Genomic DNA, 21,824 nt, shown 5'->3' with positions numbered 1-21,824 from the left:
TCATTCTCTGCTTATCTGAGATTCTAATTTTTAACTGTGTGTCTTGTATTTTATCTGGCATCTCTGCACCATTGTCCTTCCACCTTCTCTGAAAGCCCCTCTACTTTCAAACCATCCTGCTCACTGTCATCTGTTGATTCATTTGTCCAACACATACTGAAAAACCAGATACTGACTTGCTGTGATACCACACATCCCCTACAGGGAATATAGAGAAGTCACTACCTTATCAGTATTTAGCACTCTATTTTTTTTTAATACATATCACTCTGAGCACATAAACATGCTCTATCCTTCACAATAATTGTCAGCCCTATTTTCCCTTCTCAGAATCACCCTATTTTTCTCCTCTACTCAGCTCAGATTCTTAAAAGACTTGTCTCCACTTCCTCACCTTCCATTCATTTGAAAGATAGGGTAGGGCTTCCCTGGTGGCGCAGTGGTTGAGAGTCCGCCTGCCGATGCAGGGGACACGGGTTCGTGCCCCGGTCCGGGAAGATCCCACATGCCACGGAGCGGCTGGGCCCGTGAGCCATGGTCGCTGAGCCTGCGCGTCTGGAGCCCAACGGGAGAGGCCACAACAGTGAGAGGCCCATGTACAGCAAAAAAAAAAAGAAAGAAAGAAAGAAAGATAGGGTAAAGAATAGTGATTAAGAGTGTGGATTTTACTGTCAGAATACTTGGGTTAATATCCAAACTGACTCTTGCTATTAGTAATCCAAGGAGCTTGATCTCTCTAAGCATCAATTTCCTTGCACATATAAAGAGATAACAGAGCCTGCCTCACTTCAGAGGGTTTCTGTGAGCATTAAATTAGATCATTCATATAAAACACTTAGCACATGCCTGCAGATAATAAACATTCAATAAACATTAGTGTTATCCAACTGAAATCTATATTCTGCCCAGTACTCTACTGAAAATGCTCTGGCCTAGGTTATCAATAACCTTGTAATTGTCAGATCCAAGGGTAGTTTTCGGTCTTCATCTTGCTGAACTCTGTGACAGTTGGCACTACTTCTTTCTTTTCTTTTTTCTTTTTTAATATTTATTTATTTATTTGGTTGTGCCGGGTCTTAGTTGTGGCAGGCAGTTCCTTATTTGCAGCTCACAGGCTCCTTAGTTGCAGCAGGTGGGCTCCTTAGTTGTGGCATGTGAACTCTTAGTTGTGGCATGTATGTGGGATCTAGTTCCTTGACCAGGGATTGAACCCGGGCCCCCTGCATTGGGAGCTCAGAGTCTTAACCACTGTACCACCAGGGAAGTCCCACTACTTCTTTCTTGAAGTTCCCTCTCCCTTTCTCCCCACTTTCTCCTTGTTATCCTTGGCCTGTTTCTTCTTCTCAGACTTCTTTGCCACATCCTCTTCTTCTGCCTGACTCCCCTGATGTGCTCTTCCTTGAGTTTATCCTACGTCCTTCTGCCTCAGTCCCACCTACCTTTCCTGGGACATCATTCCCACTCCTGTTGTTTTAACTCTCCCTCTATGAAGAAGACATTTTTCCTTTTTCCACTTCTGACCTCTCCTCTGACTTTCAGTTCCATATCTCCAGATAGATGCCTACAATAGACTGAATGGTTGCTTCCCTCCAAAATTCATATATTGAAATTCTACTCTCAATGTGATGGTATTTGGAGGTAGGGCCTTTGGGAGGTAATTAAGTCATGAAGGTGGAGTCCTCATGAATGGGATTAGTGCCTTATAAGAAGATGCCAGGGAGCTAGCTAGCTCTCTTTTCTACCATGTGAGGATACAATGAGAAGTCAACTGTCTGCAACCTGGAAGAGGGTCTCACCAGAACCTGACCATGTTGACACTGATCTCAGACTTCTAGTCTCCAGACAGTGAGAAATAAATTTCTGTTGTTTATGAGCCACTCAGACTATGGTATTTTGTTATAGCAGCCTGAACTGATTAAGACAATGCCCAAGAGGCATGTCAAACTCAGTACTCAACTTAGCCATCTCTGAAAGTATCCCTTACCATCCCCACCATGAACCTAATCTTCCTCTTAGGTTCTCTCTGACAGTGGCTGTTGCTTCCAACCTCCCAAGTCTGCAGGCCTAGAAACCTAGACGTCATTCTTTCCACCTCCTTTACCTTTCTTTCTTTTTCTTTTAAATTTATTTTTATTAACTATCTATCTATCTATTTATTTATTTATTATTTTTGGCTGTGTTGGTTCTTCATTGCTGCACGCGGGCTTGCTCTAGTTGTGGTGAGCAGGGGCTACTCTTCGTTGCTGTGTGTGGGCTTCTCATTGCGGTAGCTTCTCTTGCTGTGGAGCATGGGCTCTAGGCATGCGGGCTTCATAGCTGTGGCTCACAGGCTCAGTAGTTGTGGCTCGTGGGCTCTAGAGCGTAGGCTCAGTAGTTGTGGCGCACAGGCTTTGTTGCTCTGCAGCATGTGGGACCTTCCTGGTCCAGGGCTCAAACCCATGTCCCTTGCCTTGGCAGGCAGATTCTTAACCACTGGACCACCAGGGAAGTCCTCCTTTACCTTTCTTCCCCACATCCAATCTATTCCCATGTCCTGTCATTTAACTTACTATTGATCTCCCAAATCTGTCTCTCTTCGTCAACCCTCATGCTGGGTAGAGAATGGATTATAAGGACCAAGGATATCAGTTAGGAGGTGTTTTCAGTAGTCTAAATGAGATATGATGAGGAACCTCTTAAATGATCTCCTTGGCCCCTCAAAAATCCAACTCTATTCAGCTGTCAGTGTAATATTCCTTTTATTTTATTTTGCCACACCACACGGCTTATGGGATCTTAGTTCCCCAATCAGGGATTGAACCTAGGCCCTTGGCAGTGAGAGCATGGAGTCCTAACCACTGGATTGCCAGGGAATTCCCAGAGAGTAATATTCCTATAGTCCCATAAAGTCACCCTCATCTTCAAAATCTGTAGGTTAATGTATAACCTTCAATGCTTGACACAGGCTGTTTATAGAGTGATTCCTGAGGGGCTCTCCAGCCTCAGCCATAGTCATTTATTTTCCCAACACACACCTACACACCTAAGCTACTTGTTGGACCCCACTCCCCATCCTAGTCAACCTGCTGTTGACTCTGTCAGTAATGCTCTTTAATCCGTGGTCCACCTGATCAATTCCTACTCAACTTTCAGCATCTTGCTCAGAATTTCATCTTGAAAGCTTCCCTGAAACACTGCATCCCTACCTACCCCCTTGGAGAATTAATTACTCCCTGTACTCCTCTTAGGCTTAGTACATATTTTCTTATTTTAAAGCTTGGTACATGTTTTTATTATAGAATGCATTATTATGTTATTTTGTTAATGTGTTTATCTTTGCTACTATTAGAGTGTAAATTCCTTTTCATTCATATTTGCTCCCCCAGAGTCAAATATCAGGCCTGGCACATAGTGGAGTACAGTTAATGTTTTTTAAGCTCAGCTGAATTTCTGTACAGGTAAGGCCTTGAGGAGGAAGGAAAAGGGGATATTAAGAGAGAGCGGAGGTGGGAGCTAAGTTTGGAGAGGTTGGGAGAAGGCACCTTGTTTGCCAATCTACGACCCTTGGATTTTACCCTATGGAAGTTTGGAACCAGCAGAATCTTCAAGCTGGGGAGCGATGTAGAAAAAATTGTTTCAAGAAGCCAGTTCTAAAAGCAGACTTGAAGACTGTTGCAATAATGCAGGCAATGGATAATAAATGTGTATGTCAAGATAATGGCAGTAGGTGTAGACAAAGGAGCTAAGCTGTAAACAGTATTTCTGAGATAAATTTGATCAATTTAATTCAGAGGGGTAAGGAATGAAGGTTAAGACTTCTAGGTTTCTGGCTTAGATGGCAGGTGATACCATTAACCAAGATACACAGTACAAGAAGGGCAGGGATGTTGGGACACAGTCAGAATGAAAGGCTAGTGAGGCAGCCAGAATAGATTTACCTAGTCACTAGATGGGGACACAAGCCTGGGGGTTATGCATTTGGTGGTTATCAACACACTAAATGCCTGGTGACCTCATGATGGGTGAGATCATCTTCAAAGGAAGAAAGAGAACCAGGAAAAGTGGAATCCTAGGAGCCAAGGAAGGAAGATATGGAGAAATAGTGGGTACTCAACAATATCTAACACTGGAGAGTAACGTGTTCCCATGTGTGTTTTATGAACTCCCCTGGGATGTTTGACAGTATTCTACTACTGGGAACGTGAGAGAGCAAAGAGAGCAACTGGTGATCGAGTTTGGAAAATCCTGTGCTAAACAAATCTAAACAATTTTTTTCTGTTGCAGGATTTTACATTTACATATTCACACTGTGAATTTCCCAGAGGGAAATGTATTCATTCATTCTTTCAGTTCGACAAATATTAAACATCTTTTACGTGCTGGAATTATGGGGCTATTCAGCAACAAAACAGATAAGGGTTCCTGCCCTGAAGAACATGCATTTCTCAGAAAAGTCAGATATTAACTAATTAAACAAATTAACTGCAATTGAGCTACATGCTACAGAGTTGACACACAGGGTACTACAGCAGCGTCTAATAGGAGGAACGTGAACTCACTTTTTTACCAGAGCAACTCTAGGGACTGGTGTTCTGCAGACCAAATTGAGGAAGTATGGCTGTGGAAAGGTCAAGTAGGCTGAGAACTGGAGCATATGTCTGTGGATTTCAAAACAAAGAGGTCATTCATGGTACTAGTGAGAGCTGTTTCACAGAGTGGGAGTTGATGAGGTCTAGACAGACAATCTACTCTTTGGTAAAGTAAGGGAAGAAGCAAACAGGACTGCAGCTGCAAGGGGAAGAGAAAGTCTAGGGTAAGTCTTTAGTCTTTAGTCTGTCTTTTGTCTGGGGAGTCATACCCATTTGCAAGTTAAAACGAAGGAATCAGGGCTTCCCTCGTGGCGTAGTGGTTGAGAGTCTGCCTGCCGATGCAGGGAATACGGGTTCGTGCCCCGGTCCGGGAAGATCGCACATGCCGCGGAGCGGCTGGGTCCGTGAGCCATGGCCGCTGAGCCTGCGCGTCCGGAGCCTGTGCTCCGCAACGGGAGAGGCCACAGCAGTGAGAGGCCCGTGTGCCGCAAAAAAAAAAAAAAAAAAAAGGAAGGAATCAGAAGAGCTAGACAGTTTGCACTCAAAAATAGTGAGGGCACTCAATCGTGTACAGTATTCACTTGTGGATGTTTGTTTGGTATATTCTTTGCTCTAGGGATTGTACTAGGCACTTGGGATACAAGGGGGAAGACAATATACATTGTCCTGTGATAGGGGACACAGTGTATGTGTGTGCGGGAGGGTCTTTGAGGAATGATATTTACTTGAAGAATAACAAGAAGCCAGCTGTGCAAGGAGAGGAGAGGGGTGCTTCAGTTAGAGGAAACAGTAGGTCTTGAGGTGGGAAGGAGTTTAGCTGATCTAAGAACTTCCAAGGAGAATATAGGGGTAAGACAGGAATAAAGACAGACCTACAAGAGAATGGACTTGAGGATATGGGGAGGGGGAAGGGTAAGCTGTGACAAAGTGAAAGAGCGGCATGGACATATATACGCTACCAAACGTAAGGTAGATAGCTAGTGGGAAGCAGCCGCATAGCACAGGGAGATCAGCTCGGTGCTTTGTGACCGCCTGGAGGGGTGGGATAGGGAGGGTGGGAGGGAGACGCAAAAGGGAGGGGATATGGGAACATATGTATATGTATAACTGATTAAATTTGTTATAAAGCAAAAAATAAAAATAAAAATAAAAAACAAAAACAAAAACAAAACAAAACAAAAAGAACTTCCAAGGGCCACTGTGGCTCAAGTACAATGAGCAACTAGGAAAGTGGCAGGAACTGAAGTAGGAGGGGCAGGTAGGACTCGGATCATGTAGGTCCTTGCAGACCAGGGCAGGGAATTGGGAGCATATTCTCAGCATATTGGGAAGCTATTAACAATGCAGGGTACTGATGCTCTCATTTACATGAAAAAATATCACTACGTCTGTGTGGAAAATAGATTGCGGTAAGACAAGGAGTAAGTAGGGAGCCCAAGTTAGGACACAACAGCAGTAAACAGGCCAGTGAAAGACAATTCTGTCTGGTTGAGATCGGAGGCAATGGGGTAAAGGAGTGGACAGGTTCAGGAAATATTTTAGAGGTTGGTGATGGATTGGATATAAGAGATGAGGGAAGGATCTAGGCTGAGGAAGTAGAAATTGAGATACTATGTAATTCTTTTGGAAGGATTTTTTTTTTCAGGAAAACTTTCTGTGATCATCGAAATGTTTTACATTTGCCCTGTCCATTATGAGCCATACTGTGTAACTATTTATTTATTTATTTATTTATTTTTGTCTGTGTTGGGTCTTCGTTGCTGCACGTGGGCTTTCTCAAGTTGCAGTGAGCAGGGGCTACTCTTCGTTGTGGTGCGTGGGCTTCTCATTGCAGTGGCTTCTTGTTGTGGAGCGCAGGCTTCAGTAGTTGTGGCACATGGGCTCAGTAGTTGTGGCTCACAGGCTCTAGAGCACAGGCTCAGTAGTTGTGGCGCACGGGCTTAGCTGCTCTGCAGCATGTGGGATCTTTCCAGACCAGGGCTCGAACCCGTGTCCCCTGCATTGGCAGGCAGATTCTTAACCACTGCGCCACCAGGGAAGTCCAAGAGCCCTTTCAATAAACACTTACTGAGCACCTACCAAATGCTAGGCCTTATGTTAGGTGTTGGACATACATAGAATAAGGCATAGATAGATCCAGTCATTGTGAAAGGCAAACCTACAACCAAATTTAACTCTGATAGCAAGGGATCTGCACAGTCATAGGAATTTGCACAATGGTGGCACTGAGGTGGGAGTGCTTGACTCTGCCTGGGGTACTGGAGGGAAGGGATGTCAGGGAAGGAGGTAAGGTCAGGTTCTCTGGAAGATGAGTCTAGAGGTGGAGAAGGGAAACTGAAAAAGACTGAGCTCTGTGACCTTGATTTTTTCCACGCAGCAGGAGGCAGTCATCTGCTGTGAGTCAGTGATAGGTTAGAAGACTTGAAGGAATGTTACATATTCTTGGTTGTGGTCTCTGTAGGTGAAGTACCGGGATTTGCGCCTTCAGCAACCAGCATGATGTCCTGACCTTAGTCACAGGGCATTTTATACTCATCCAGAGATATCATTGAGAGCATATCTCCAAAAATGTCTGCATCCCCACACATTACTTATTACTCTATTATTCATTCAACATTTTTAATTGTATGCTTTATTTTTCCTTCCAGTTTTATTTGTAACTGACATACAGCACTGTATAAGTTTAAGGTATATAGAATAATGATTTGATTTACAGACATCATGAAATGATTATCACAATAAGTTTAGTGACCATCCATCACCTCATATAGATACAAAACTAAAGAAATAGAAAAAAATGTTTTCCTTGTGATGAGAACTCTTAGGATTTACTCTCTTAACAGCTTTCATAAATACCATAGAGCTGTGTTCATTATATTGATCATGTTGTACACAACATCCCTAGTACTTATTTATCTTATGAGTGGGAGTTTGTACCTTTTGACTGTCTTCATCCAATTCCTCCTCCCTCAACCTGCCCCTCTGGTAACCACAAATCTGATCTCTTTTTCTATGGGTTTGGTTGGTTGGTTGTTTTTGAAGTATAATTGATCTACAACACTATGTTAGTTCCTGTTACACAACATAGTTATTTGGTATTTCTATACATTTCAAAATGATCACAGTAAGTCTAGTTACAGTATGTCACCATACAAAGAACATCGTTATCAACTATTCCCCACACTGTACATTTCACACCCATGACTCATTTATTTTGCAACTGGAAGTTTGTACCTCTTAATCTCTCCACCTATTTCTTTCTTCCCCTCACCCTTATTCAACAGCATTTAATAAGCATTTATTGTGTAGCTGGTATAGAATAAATGAATGAATGGTGAATATATGAACAAAAGAATAAATGGTTGAATGAATGAACAAGTAAAGAATTACAGCTTGTCATTGACACTAGAAACAAGATTTAACTAAAAATTTGATAGCAATTATATTTTTAGCTACCCCACCTTTAGCATCGAAACCTTTAGCTGCCTAGATCACTCACTATAAAAATAGCTATTGTTTATTGAGGCTTGCAAAGAGTTAGGCCCTATGCTAAGCATTTTACATGTATTTCTCATTTACTCTTCTCATAATCACCCCAGAGGCAGAGATATCATCCTGATTTTACAGATAAGAAAACAGGTTTAGGGAGGTTAAATAGCTTAGGAATTCAAGGTCCTTTTATTCCAAAGTTAGATCTCAACACTATGCATAGTTTTCACTCTTCCCCTACTTCCAAAAGACACTATGCTTTTGCATAACCATTAATTGATCTTTTGAACCTGTACCCTGAAAACGTTACTGAAATTGTTAGGATGGAGGTATCTGAAGCTCCTCCTTTTGCTGGCTGGAAGAACACAGGGGCATGCATCTGCAAATAGGGAAGGTGACCTTTGACTCTGGTGCCACTGACTGTGGGCACCTCACCTGATATTTCCTACCATTGTCATCATTTCACTGTTTCCTACAAATTACCAGCCAATAAGTATTGAGCATCTCAGTTATCAACCCAATTTATATATATGAACTAGTTTTGTTATGTGGAATGGAGAATTATAAGACATGATACTTGCCTTCAAAGAGCTTCCAGTCTAGGGCTTCCCTGGTGGCGCAGTGGTTGGGAGTCCGCCTGCCGATGCAGGGGACGCATCGTGCCCCGGTCCGGGAGGATCCCTCGTGCTGCGGAGTGGCTGGGCCCGTGAGCCATGGCCGCTGGGCCTGTGCGTCCGGAGCCTGTGCCCCGCAACAGGAGAGGCCACAACAGTGAGAGGCCCGCGTACCGCAAAAAAAAAAAAAAAAAAAAAAAAAAAGAGCTTCCAGTCTAGTAGAAGAAATAAGATCACAAAAAACTCAATAAAAGCAAACTAGCTAGTATGTACCTGGGTACCAAATGGTGTGGCACAGTCTATAATCAAAGAGCTTGGGAGACATGACATTTGGAGTCAACTGGGGGCAAAGGAAAGTAACATTTATTGGACTTTTTTTTAGCCTAACACACTTACAATGTGTTAGATATTGTGCTAGACTCTTCACATACGTGATCTCATTCTAATGCATCATCCAGTCTTATTCAACAAACACTTCCTGAGCTTTTACTATATTTATACAAAATACTAGGTGTTATTGATGAAAGAAATAGGAACATGACTTTGTTCCTGTCCTCACTGAGCTTAGAAATAAGACATGTGTACAAATGGCTATGATACAGGGCTTTAAACAACAGTGACTGTATAATTTATTGTCCAAATTGTGATGCTTTTGAGAATAAACAGGAGCGCTATTAATAATTACTGTGGAACAGCCCAGGCATTAAACCCAGACTGCTCTGAACAATCCAGGTTGTTATCACCTCGGCAAAGGAGAGAGCTTGAAGTAGTGGCCAAGCACAAAGGAGCCAGGGGGCTGAATCAGCGAAACCCAGTGCTAGAAATGGATAATTTGGGCTTGCTGCTTGGGAGGGCACAGGCAATAAGCATGTAAACAACATAATTTCAGGTAGCTTAAGGGGGTAAAGAGAGGGGGGAAGGGGACTACTTCAAAAGGCATGGCCAGGGGAATTCCCTGGCGGTCCAGTGGTTAGGACTCCACGCTTTCACTGCCGAGGGCCAGGTTCAGTCCCTGCTTGGGGAACTAAGATTCCACAAGCCGCATGGCATGGCCAAAAGAGAAAAAAAAAAAAAAAAGAAGAAGCATGTTTAGTGGGAAGACATTTCAGAGGCAGTAACATTTCAGCTGAAACTTGAATAATGAGAAGAATCAAGAAATTGAAAGACAAAAAGAAAAAAAAAATCAGTAGAATGGTCTTATCTCAGCAGTGACGTGAAGGTCAGCAGGCCCAACCTCCCACTCATGGGGTTTGGGGTGAGGAGGTTTAGGGGCCTCCTACTTAGTGTGAAGAGAGATGAGGGGATTTCAGTTTTATTCTGTAGGTAGTAGAGAATCATTAAAAAGTCTTGAACAGAACAGTGATATGACTGGAAAAATTACTCCGGCACTAGTGGTGGGTTAGAGAGGGGAAGAGGTTAAAGCAGGAAATCCAAGCAGCTACTGAAATAGTCCAAGCAAGAGAAAAACTCCTGGATTGAGACAGTGGCAGTGATATTGGAGAAATGGAGATGGAAGTGATACCCCAGAGCAAGAACGTGTAGGATTTATGCTAGGGTGTCACCTAGCATAGTGCCAATTCCTAGGAGGCCCTCAGTCAATGCTAACTCCTCCCCCCACCCCACACTCAGCAGGTAATGGGAGTGAGGGAAGATTGTTTCTGTTTGTTGTTTAGAATCGAGAAAAACCTGGGCAGGAATCCAGTTTCAGGTTAAGGGGAAGAACCAGTAGAGAGGGAGATATCAAAAATGTAAGGGAAAGGGGGTTACCGATAGAATGTTTTATTTAAAAAGCGATAGATGTAAAGGTGAATATAGTCTTAGATAGGAGGTGTGATACTTCAGCCTCCAAGACAGGATCAACAGTAGCCTGTCGAGGGAGGTGGAAAGTCAGTGAAGCTTCTATGGGACATCTTTGATTTGAAGGTGGGCTTATGGATAGAAGAAAATATTTGGAACGCTTCCGTGGGAAACAATTTGTCCAACAGCTGTTCTCACCCTTGGTTGAATATTAGGCTCTTCCTGGGAGCCTTAAAACAAAAAAATGATGCTGGACCCCCAGCCCCAAAGATTCTGATTTAACTCCTCTGGGATGGGGCCCAGGCACTGGTGTTTTCAAAAGTGCCTGTGTTGCTGTTAATGAACAGCCCTGATTGAGAACCACTAGAAAGAGGTTTGAGGGCCTCAGAAAGGGCTCAGCTGAGGTATGGGAGCAGGAATTTGTTGTTGAGCCAATCAGCCTGGTTACAGGGCTCTCTCCAGCACCAACTTTTCTGGAGCAGAAGCTGTGAAATTAGAGCATGGCTCTTGTTTACTGAGGTTGGTAAAGCACTAGGCTGAAGAAGTAAGAGGTGATAGAGGTCGGGGGAAAAGAATTGGCCAACCACAGATTGTCTAATCTGACAGAAAAAGCAGAGGTTCAGATGAAAGTCGATAAAATAATAATAGCAACACCACATAATTTTTTTGAGTGCTGTCTACCAACTGCAAAAATAAAGTGATTTATACAAATTCTCATTAACTCTCACAGAGCTCTAGGTCCTCATTTATTATCCTCATTTTATAAACGGGGAAACCGAAGCTCAGAAGTTAAGAAAGGTCCCCAAGTTTATGGAGTTAGTAAGTGGCAGAACTGGGATTTGAACCCAGATCTGACTGACTCTAGAACCTGAGCTCTCGTTGGGCAGGAACAAGGGAGTGGGAAGAAGGGAAGATAAGAGCCTGTAGGAATCTGCTGGGTTTGAATGGGCTTGAGATGGGCCTCGAGGAAAGGAGGTGAGAGGGTTTCTTAGGGAAACAATGGAAGGTGAGGGAATGGGTCCTGAACATTGGAGGGAGAGTGGGAAATCAGACTGGATAGGCACACTGACAGGCCCAATCTGTCAATGGAATGTAGACTCCATGTGGTAAAAAGGAACTGGGAGATACTAAGGGGTTATTTAGGAGGTGGTTGACGTGATAAAGAGTAACCTTAAAATTTATCAAGCAGATAAAGAGCTAGGAAGATCACTGAGGAGACCTCTGCACTGAAATACTTTTTTCTTCCTTTGTTACCTGTCTTGTCCTGGTAGCCACAGATGTGACTTAACCCACCCATGGCACTCAGGATTGCAGACTGCCCACTCCTCAGCTCTAAGCTATCTTTCCAGGGCTCGTACCTAAGATCACAGTTCTATGTTCAAGGATCAATAGAAGGCTCTGCAGATTGACTGCTGGCTGGAAAGTGGGGCTGGGCACTTTGTCATGATTGTTGCTACCCCTGCAGAAAAGGTTATTCAGAAATATAACGTTATTACAAGGTGCTGGGTACAAAGGAGGCACCGTACGCATACCAACACCACGACAATTCCACAGGATTGCCAGGGACCCCCAACAACATCACTCATTTGCAACTGTCCCTGACCTAACTCGGAAAGTACCCAAGAGCACCAAGCCATCTTCAATGGGGACGGTATCAGTTCTTTCTTGATTTGAGTAGACCAAATTAAATTTATACCTAAAGAACTAGTTTCCAGGTTTCAGTGTCTTCCCAGCGCACGTTGTTTTCAAATTAATGAAAATTAAAATTGCTGGTGCACAGTAAGGAAAACTGAAGAGGCGAAATGAATAGCTAGAATTCTCTGAATGATGACCAGAGCACAAATAATGCTGGGACCTGATGAGGCCAAAAGACACCTTGTGAGCTTAGCTAGCTGGTTGTGGTACCCTGGGAAGGGAGAGATGTTATCTGTCAAAGGGAAGATAAATTCTGTGAACCAAACCTGGTAGTTTGGGGAAAATGTGTTTAACCCACTCACTTCCCTCCTTATTTGTAATATTGCTTTCCTACTTTTCAACTTGAGTTTACTCTGGAAGTGGAACATTTATTCCAACAAAATGTGCCCGTTGTGGTCTCTCAGCGATTGAAGACATCTGCTTAGTAGGCATTAACTTCAGTGTAGTACTTGCACCTCTCTGAGGATGTCTTACTAAGCCCTCAGTAGGCTGACGCTGCTTCATTTTCTTCAGGTATATAAACTGAAGAGGCAAATTTTACCTGCTCTGAAGTCCAAAGAAAATGGTACTTGGCTCCTTGGGCTCATTAGCCTTTAGTCTTGGTTAGTAATTACCAGATGTTGCTCAAGCATATTTGGAAAAGAACTTTATCTGTTGAACTTTCTTTTGGAAAATCAGAACATTATACGCAAATTGTGAAGGAGGGGAAATGCTGTACTAGAAAGCTTAGCCAGGTGTGACATAATCATTTTCTTGAGGATGTGGTGTGGCGAACTTTTTTTCTTCTAGGTAATGAACACATTTGCTTGTAGTTTGAGTTAAAAAAAAAAAAAGCTATTATGTTTCCTTTAAAAAAAAACGTGTAGGGGCTTCCCTGGTGGCGCAGTGGTTGAGAGTCCGCCTGCCGATGCAGCGGACACGGGTTCGTGCCCCGGTCCGGGAAGATCCCACGTGCCGCGGAGCGGCTGGGCCCGTGAGCCATGGCCGCTGAGCCTGCGCGTCCGGAGCCTGAACGTCCGGAGCCTGTGCTCTGCGACGGAAGAGGCCCGCGTACCGCAAAAAAAAAACCAAAAAAACGTGTAGAACGTCAGAAGTGTGAAATCCATTTTAGCCTGTTGAAAATATTTGGGTTTTTAAGATAGCATCACAGATGAATATATTCCAGGTTCAAATTACTCGGAATTCTAGATTCTAAACATTATAAACTGAAGTTGAAATCAAATGTAAATTAACCTGTGATTTTTTTTTTTCTTCTAGTTATTTTTAGCTAAATAACCGAGGATAGGTTGTGAGGCTGGCAAACAATATTCGCTGGGAGGACCCTTATTGTGATCGAATTCCAAGTAGTATTTTTTAGTCACATCTCATTCTTACACACACACACGAATCCTGTTGTGTTTTAAACAGATACTGAAAACCTCAACTCTATTTGTGAATCTTTTTCTTTTTTAAGATATCTTTCCTACAGACAGAATCTCTAGGAGCCAGCCAACAATCCAGGCCTAACACTTTAGCTAACAGCTTCATAGTTCAAAAAAAGTAGGGTGGGGGAAGTGAGAGTGAGTAAAAACAAAGTGAAAACGACCAATATGTTTTGGGAAACACTTTACTACAGTTATTAGGTTACCTCACTGGGGACAGCACGCTCTCCAGAAACCATATTTACCATGAATCACCCAAACCATTATATTCAATAAGGTCAAAGGGCTGGATTTATGTAATATTTTTAAATTTACATTTTATAAATATAAGGATACTGTGTGTATTATCAAATAATTCATCTGTATTTCTAAAGTGTCATATTTTCTATCGTTCTTGTTAATCTGTTTGAACTAGGGAGAAAAAACGGTATTGAGATAGTTGAATACTGGATCCATCAATCACTAAAATTGAACCAAGATCCAAGTTTTCATAGTTTAATTCTATACCATCCATACTTCTCACCAGAAAACTGATAAGGACTGACATAAATAACTCAGTTGGAAGGATATCTGACTATCTTTTTAAAACATTATGCAGAATCTTTAAAGGTGTTAGCCCTGGCAGGATTCCTAGGTGAGAATAGGCAGCTACACCATATTCTACTTTTGGTGGCCTCCTCACTTTTGGATTTTGTCATGACTTCAACCAGGCCCCCTTTGAAAGTTCATTTCTGAACACAAAACTTTCTTCTTCGGCTGGTCTCATTTTTTTAGTGGTCTAGGGAGAGACCGAGGCAGGCTGTGGCCTATTTTAAGTCCTTAGGTTCCTCTCCCTCCCACTCCCTCCACATTCCTGCTACATGGAAAGGCAGTGGGGCCTCATACCTCAACATTTTATTAAAGAACCACTTAGCCATTCTCTCACCAGGATGGGCACAAGATGCCGGTTATTCCCTAAGCTGAGTGGGTTTTTTAAAAGCTGGGTGGGAGACCCCATGCTACAAATTTAATTCAAAAACTGTTAAAGGAAACTTTTTTTAAATCTCAAGAACAGCCTTTTCACACTTCTCTACCACCTTTCCATTGGCTGTGTGTAAATAAACAAAGACCACCAAGTGAGAACAGGCTATTTATTCAAAGCTTGCTACAGCAAGGGAGGCAGCCACCTTCACTCAACTTGGGACTTACAGGCCGGCAGTGTTTAAAAAAAAAAAAAAAAAAAAAAGTGGGGTGGGTGGAGTAGGCTTCAGGGTATGCTCTGATTGGAGGTTAACTGGGGGAAGCTGGAGGCGGGCTAACTAGAAGCCGGGCATCTAACGTGATTGGCTGGGGGGGGGGGAAATATATTTGGCTTTCTCTGATTGGTCCCGAGTTGGTAACAGGGGCAAAAATTTGGGAAGCTGGCAGTCAATGACCGACTCCTGCCCGTTCTAAGCTGATCACTGCAGAGGCTGTGGTTTGGCTTCCTGTGTTGGTTGCAGCAGAGGTTGTGGGTCGGAGTTCTGTTGTCAACATATGGCCCCGTCATTGCCCTGTATATTGTCCGTCAACTGAGTGAGACCCAGGTTTTTATTTTCCCTTGACCTAGATAACTTTCTAGCTTCCGATTTTTGTTTTACCTGGAACAAGATTGCATTCCTGTTATTTCTGTTAAGGATAAACGGAGACATTAGGATATGGAAAGTATTTATGGGAACAGATACATAAGTGTCTTTCTGATGAGGGTCAGGCTGGAGAAAGAATCACCCTCGGTCCTCTGCCCATTTCCGTACACAACTCCTATTACCATAATAACTGACTCCTTAGCAGCGTTTCCTTCCTTCGGGGGAGGCTCGGCCTCTTTGGTTCCCTCTCTTTGAGGACTGCCCTTTGGGGCCGAGAGAGGAGGATCGCTGCCCCAGTCTCCCATTCCCCTTCCCGAAGCTCGCTTCCCGGGTTCCGGCCCGGGTCGCACCCCCGCTACCCAGCACCCCACCCCCGCCCAATCCTCCTACAGCGTCCTCCACCCCCGTCCCCACCCACCCGCGCACAGCGCCCCCTGTCCCCCGCCCCGCGCCCTCCCCGGTTCTCCCCACCGCACCGGTCCCGGCCGGCCCCCCTTCCGGTCCCACACCCGGGCGCGTGCCGGCGCCTCCGGACCTCTGGTTCCGCGCGTTCCTGCACGGAGGCGCGCCCCGGAGGGGCTCGAACGGACGCGACCCCCTTGGTCCTGCAGCAGCTTCCCGGGCCCGCGGGAGATGTCAGGTCAGCTCTCCCGTCCCCGAGTCGCTACCCGGTCCTTGGTCAGGAATAAGCAGATCCTCCTCGGGTCCCAAGCCCCCGACATCCATTCTGGGGGTACTCTTCCCAGCCACCATTCCCCGATCATTTCTCCTCAGCTGTGGAAAAAGCAGCCCTCCTTTCTCTTCAGAAAGGGACCCGTATTTTCCCTTCAACTTCCCTCAACTTGGGCCCCCGGGGGCCCCCAGTCGGTGGGAAAGCACTACCCTCCATTTTCGCCTCAGGGAGGTTCCTCGGCCCGGATTTCTCCTGCCACGAAGCAGGAGAGGCAGAGGCACCGTGGCGGGTTCAGCTGCTGCAGCTGGGCCCTCGCCATCTTGCGCGGAGGAGGAGTCGCGGCGGCAGCCATGCGGAGAGCTAGGGGCGGGGGTGCTGCGGGCCAGGGAGGGGGCGGGGAGCCGAGTTAGCTCGGCCCGGGCGGCGGCTTCGGCGGCGCCTTGAGAGCGGGCAGCGGCGGAGGTAGGGCTGGGCGGCCCGGGGAGCGGGCGAGCGCCGGCAGGCTGGCCCACACACCTCAGGAGTGGAGCGGGGCGGGGGGCGGGGCGGGGGGCGGCCGAAGCGAGGGGCCGGGTGGGGGCGGGCGGAGGTTTCCGAGGAGGAAGGAGCCGCCGCCATTTTGGGAGCTTCGAGTCAACAATAAAGGACCGAGGGTACAGAGCGGGAGTGGCCTCAGTGGTAGGACTCGAGCCCGAGCCGCGAGGAGTGGGGTGAGGTGAGGGGTTGGAGGTCGGCGGTGCAGTGGGGGCTGCGGGGAGTCCCCTCTCCCCCGGCCGGCGTGGGGGGCGCTCTGAGGCGGAGGCCTGAGGCCTGGTCAGGCCCGGGGGAGGAAGGCGGGCGGCAGCTGTGGGGCGGGGGCGCCGGGAGGAGTGGGATAGAGCACTGTTGTGCCCGGCGGGGTCCGGAGGAGGAGCGGGAGAATTTCTCGGAGGAGCTTTGTGGGAGACGAGGGAAGGTGGGATCGTAGGGGGCGGCAAGGACTTAGGGAGATCGTGGAGGTTATAGGGTACGAGGCGGCCCTATAGGGGGCGGCAGGGATATGCAGTAGCGGAAGGCTGGGTTTCGAAGAGGACCGGCTGCTTGACGGAGTAAGGCCTTGCAGGTCGATAACAAGGGGGTGATTATGGAGCCCCAGAGTCATGGAGGAAAGGAGGGGCCGTCTGACTTAAGGGTTTCTCTTTGGGGCCTTTTGGGGGAGCCCCTATTGTTTCCTACCCGCGGAGCTGGTTCCCTGCTCTTGTTGCGCAGATACGATTGCAGGGCCCCAACCCTTTTGTGTTTATGAGCCCAGGGAGCTGACTCGAAGTGTGTGGGTTTTGGGGGGGGGGGTGTTGAAGGAGAGGGAAACAAGAAATTATTTGCCTACGTTTATGGGGCTCAAATCACTGGCTTGTTTCTTTCCCTTATCGCTCACTCCCCTTTCTCTTCCACAGTCCCCTCACCCCTTCAAAATAGAACGGTCACTCCAACTTGCAGACCAAGCTTAGAGAAGCTGCGCTGCATTCGCACACAAAAGGTCTTTTTGGAGATGACGATACTGTTTTGGGTGCGAAACTGTCAATTGCTAACTACAATCTGGGAAGTGCTGTAATTAACTCCGCTAGGGGTTCCTCCCAACTCGTCTCTGTTTCGTTAGTATTTTTGAAAATGTAGAAATATAACTTGCAAATCTAAATTGGGAAGGGGTAGGAGGAATATTTCTTTAACTGAGACGTAGAGCTGCAGTGCTGGTTTTAGCTTAATTAAGAGGGGAGCAGTTATCACATAGTCACATTTTGGATGCAGGGAGGTATGAGGTCTTACGTGCATGATGGACAGTAATGATATCATTTAATTTTTAGAAGTTGCCACCTTCATCCTCTTAGTGCTCGCAAATAAGTAAGTCTTCTGGTATGAAGTAGGTGATATCGCGGATCATAATATAAACCTGTCAATAGAGGAAACCAATTACTACCTTGCACTGAAATTGGGTGGCTCTTAACCACCCTCTGCTTAAGAGGTCACTCAGCTTCTGGGAGACTTGGAAATATACAGCTTTGTGTACGTGATAATCAGGATTTGCTTGTGAGCAACTTTATTTTCAGTTAAAAAAAGACATCAAAGAGTTGGGTTTTTTAAAATTTTATTGTTTGAGAAACCTGGGTGTAAGGCAGAAACGCTAATTAATAAGCTAGTGTATATTTGGTAAGAAATGTAAAGGAGTTAAAGAACAAGCAAACAGAGTAGCCCTTTATTTTCTGGCCTTTTTCCCCCTGGCTTTTAAATTACGTTTTCATTTACTTCCTTTAAAAATAATTTTATTTGGGGAATAATTTTTTAAAAATTTTAATTAACTTAATTAGTACTCTGGGTTTCCTGAAAAGTTTGATTAAAGTTACTAGTATCTTTAGCTTTTCACAGATTTTTTTTTGAAACAGGTAATTTCCTTTTTGTGTTTTTGTAATTTAAAAAAATGCTACTTCAAGTTGGGATATACTTTTTGAAAAGTGTTATGTTTAAAAACGTAGCAGTTTTTTTAGTATTTAGATTTAATTAAAGTAGCTAAAGGTTTTCTTGGCTGTTTTTCAAGCAGAAGATTTTGACATATAGACATATTTGTATCCCTTGACTGCTTCAGTTACTGTTTTAAAGGGGAAAAAATGTATTTTTCTTTATAAAGTTTAACTTCTGTCGTTGAAATTCATAAGGGCATAAATGTGTTCTTCTGAAAGCATAAGGTGAAGTCAAAAGCTCAACTCTTCAAGGATTCTCAGTTGTCAGAAATAGAAAAAAATTTAATGAATTGTCTTGCCTTGTTCATTTGTAGATTTACATTAAGTTGTGCGGTACTTCATTGAGTTGTAATGCAATTGAGTGTAATGACTCATTGACTTTAAGAGGTGGCAGGGACTTCAGAGAATTCATCTGGGAGGAAACAAGGGAAGAGATTTGTCATTTGACAACTAATTCTAACTTAATCACAGTATCTTTCTACTTGGTATTCTCTGGGTTGCTTTGAACTGACAGTTTAAAATGTTTGAGATCGGTCTCGGTGCAGGTTTGGTTTTTGAGGCATTCATCTTTTTGTGTCTTTCCTAGCTTGGCTAGTGATTTGGTCTCAGTGCAGCTATATTCTTAATTCTTTAATTTAAAAGAGGAGAGTGCTTCTAAAGGAGTTCTTTAAAAGGGAAACAAAAAAGTTTTTTTCTAATTTTACTCTGTTTGCTAATTTAACTTTTTTCTTTGTTTCAGACTGAAGTGAGCGAATTCAGATATATAACTCAACCTTGTTAGAGGGCTTTATTAAAAAAATAAAGAGTTGATTCCGTGCATGAGAGCAAGTTACTGCTGCTTACCGTTCAGAGACTTACAGGTGCTTGCCTGCATTGCAATAAAGGACTCATATATTGAGCAAGACTTATATTTATCTCTTCGTTTTGGAGAGCCTAATAAACTGTTATTACAGTTTCTCTACTGACTTTCAAAAGTTTTGAAGTTTGAAAGAGACATCTTTACAATTAATACAGCATGAGCACGGCCAGAACAGAGAACCCTGTTATAATGGGTCTGTCCAGTCAAAATGGTCAGCTGAGGGGCCCTGTGAAGCCCAGTGGTGGCCCCGGAGGAGGGGGCACACAGACACAGCAACAGATGAACCAGCTGAAAAACACCAACACAATCAATAATGGCACTCAGCAGCAAGCACAGAGTATGACCACCACTATTAAGTAAGTGTTAGAATAAATAATAAACACACTTGGGGGACCAAAGGAGATTTATTTTGTTAGTTGTTGACTACTTTGTGTATACCTTAGTTTAACCATTTTGATTGCAAATAGAGGACAGATGACTTTGTTTTATGGCCAGCAGGTATTTGCAATAGAAGAATGTGTTTCTTTCATAACTAATTCAGGTTTATTAAGTAACTAACAGACAGGCACAGATTAATATATATTAATTTTGTATAATTTTTTGAAACATTTCTGGCTTTCATAATGAGCTCAGATTCATCTTCTTTTTGCCAGTATGGCTTTTTCGCTAGTGTTAGAAGTTGACCTTATCCTAGTTCGAATGGCAGTTATAGCCAATTTCACATTTTAAATTTAAAGACTTGCCCAGCCTTCTGAACTTCAAACATACTCATAGAAAATTTATCCATAACTTTTTTTTAGTTTATGACACTTTGCTTTTCTGCCCTATTTATTTACTTTTCAAATACACTTTCTCCTCCTTTTACACACACACACAAAATAACAAGCAGTTCATGTCATAGGGAACTCAGGATTTTGAACTCTTGTAAACACATCTCTGAATAGTCCCATACCCCTTTGACGACTTTTAAAAACGTAAGAGCCTCATCTTACTATGGAATATTTTTTCTTTTAAATTTGAAAGTGTGTAGGCTATCATCTTTAAGTGTACACTTTAAGGTATTTGAGTGGTAACTGACTCCAAAGAATCAGTTAATAGAAAATTAACATTCAAGAATCTTGACCCATTTGAGATTTGTCTTTGTTAAAAATCTAGCCATGTAAGCTGATTTAACCTCTAGAAATCTCCATAAGATGATAAAACTCTTTCAAGGAACCAAAGCTTGTGTTTTATTACAACCTAGATCTTTTCCATGCTTAAAAAGTACTTACTAAAGAAAAATAGCCCTAACTTCCAACAGAATTGGTTTGGTCACTGGGAGAATCGACATTAATGCATATTCTATTATTTTTTTTTAAGTTTTTTTTTTTTTTTTTTTTTTGCGGTATGCGGGCCTCTCACCGCCGCGGCCCCTCCCGCCGTGGAGCACGGGCCCCGGACGGACGCGCAGGCCCAGCGGCCACGGCCCACGCGCCCAGCCACTCCGCGGCATGTGGGATCCTCCCGGAGCAGGGCACGAACCCGCGCCCCCCGCATCGGCAGGCGGACTCCCAACCACTGCGCCACCAGGGAAGCCCTCTATTATTTTTGAGATGAATATTTTAATTAGTATAGTAATCAAGAATATTTTCTAAATTGCAGTTTGTCTTGAAAAAATATGAATAGGCTAGCAATATTTAGGCTATTTTTAATCCTTAATGATAGAAACATAAAGCTACATTATTTCTTTTTTTTTTTTGCGGTACTCGGGCCTCTCACTGTTGTGGCCTCTCCCGTTGCGGAGCACAGGCTCCAGACGCGCAGGCTCAGCGGCCATGGCGCACGGGCCCAGCCGCTCCGTGGCATGTGGGATCTTCCCGGACCGGGGCACGAACCCGTGTCCCCTGCATCGGCAGGCGGACTCTCAACCACTGCGCCACCAGGGAAGCCCTCATTATTTCATTTTGAGAGTATTTTCTACTTGAACTCAGATTTGAGACAACAGTGGATTTTACCTTTTTTTTTTTTTTTTTTTTTGCTTTTCCTAGGATTAATGGTTTCTTTTCAATTCTGTGGATCTTTAAATCTCAGTTTAAATGTCATCTCTTCTATGAAGACTTCTAGATCCCATGGCTCAGAGCTCTTCTAATACCTATCTCTATCACTTATTTTCTCATTAAAATTTTTTTTTGGGCTTCCCTGGTGGTGCAGTGGTTGAGAGTCTGCCTGCCGATGCAGGGGACACGGGTTCGTGCCCCGGTCCGGGAAGATCCCACATGCCACGGAGCGGCTGGGCCCGTGAGCCATGGCCGCTGAGTCTGCGCGTCCGGAGCCTGTGCTCCGCAGTGGGAGAGGCCACAACAGTGAGAGACCCACATACCGCAAAAAAAAAAAAAAAAAAATTAACCTCCTAAGATTATAAATTTTTTTTGTAGGCAGATTTTGCGTTGTATCTTCCCGCATTTTTATCCACTATTTAGTGAATTTGGCAATGTGGCAAGCTGGCTTACTAGGATGTTCAATTGACATTTTTGTTATACCAAACTTTGCTATGGTATAGACTGGGGTGAAAGGCTTTAGTACCCTTGGATTGGTAGCAGATAGTTCCCTGTGTTACAGTATCTTGGATTATG

General features: G+C 44.1%; 1 protein-coding gene and 1 long non-coding RNA gene across 7 annotated transcripts in view; both read left to right on the top strand.

Moving 5' to 3' along the window:
- The window catches only part of LOC309807426, a 115,266-nt gene that overhangs the window by 62,444 nt on the left and 30,998 nt on the right, over nucleotides 1-21,824 (top strand). The window lies entirely within an intron of this gene.
- DDX6 (DEAD-box helicase 6) overlaps nucleotides 15,649-21,824 on the top strand; it is a 37,174-nt gene continuing 30,998 nt past the window's right edge. For 2 of the 6 annotated variants that reach the window (XM_082626985.1, XM_082626980.1), the window contains exons 1-2: nucleotides 16,465-16,571; nucleotides 19,093-19,568. In XM_082626985.1, the coding sequence (XP_082483111.1) occupies nucleotides 19,369-19,568 (200 nt within the window). In that variant the 5' untranslated portion in view covers nucleotides 16,465-16,571; nucleotides 19,093-19,368. Of the gene's footprint in view, nucleotides 15,829-16,248; nucleotides 16,324-16,450; nucleotides 16,577-19,092; nucleotides 19,569-21,824 lie in introns of those variants that run through there. The other 4 variants (XM_082626983.1, XM_082626982.1, XM_082626984.1 and 1 more) reach the window with 4 other exon arrangements.

The sequence above is a fragment of the Mesoplodon mirus genome, assembly GCF_964341445.2.
Source record: "Mesoplodon mirus genome assembly, chromosome: 7".
NCBI classification, from domain to species: Eukaryota; Metazoa; Chordata; class Mammalia; order Artiodactyla; family Ziphiidae; genus Mesoplodon; species Mesoplodon mirus.
Note: the sequence above shows the minus strand (reverse complement) of the source record. Positions and strands in the feature narration are given on the sequence as shown.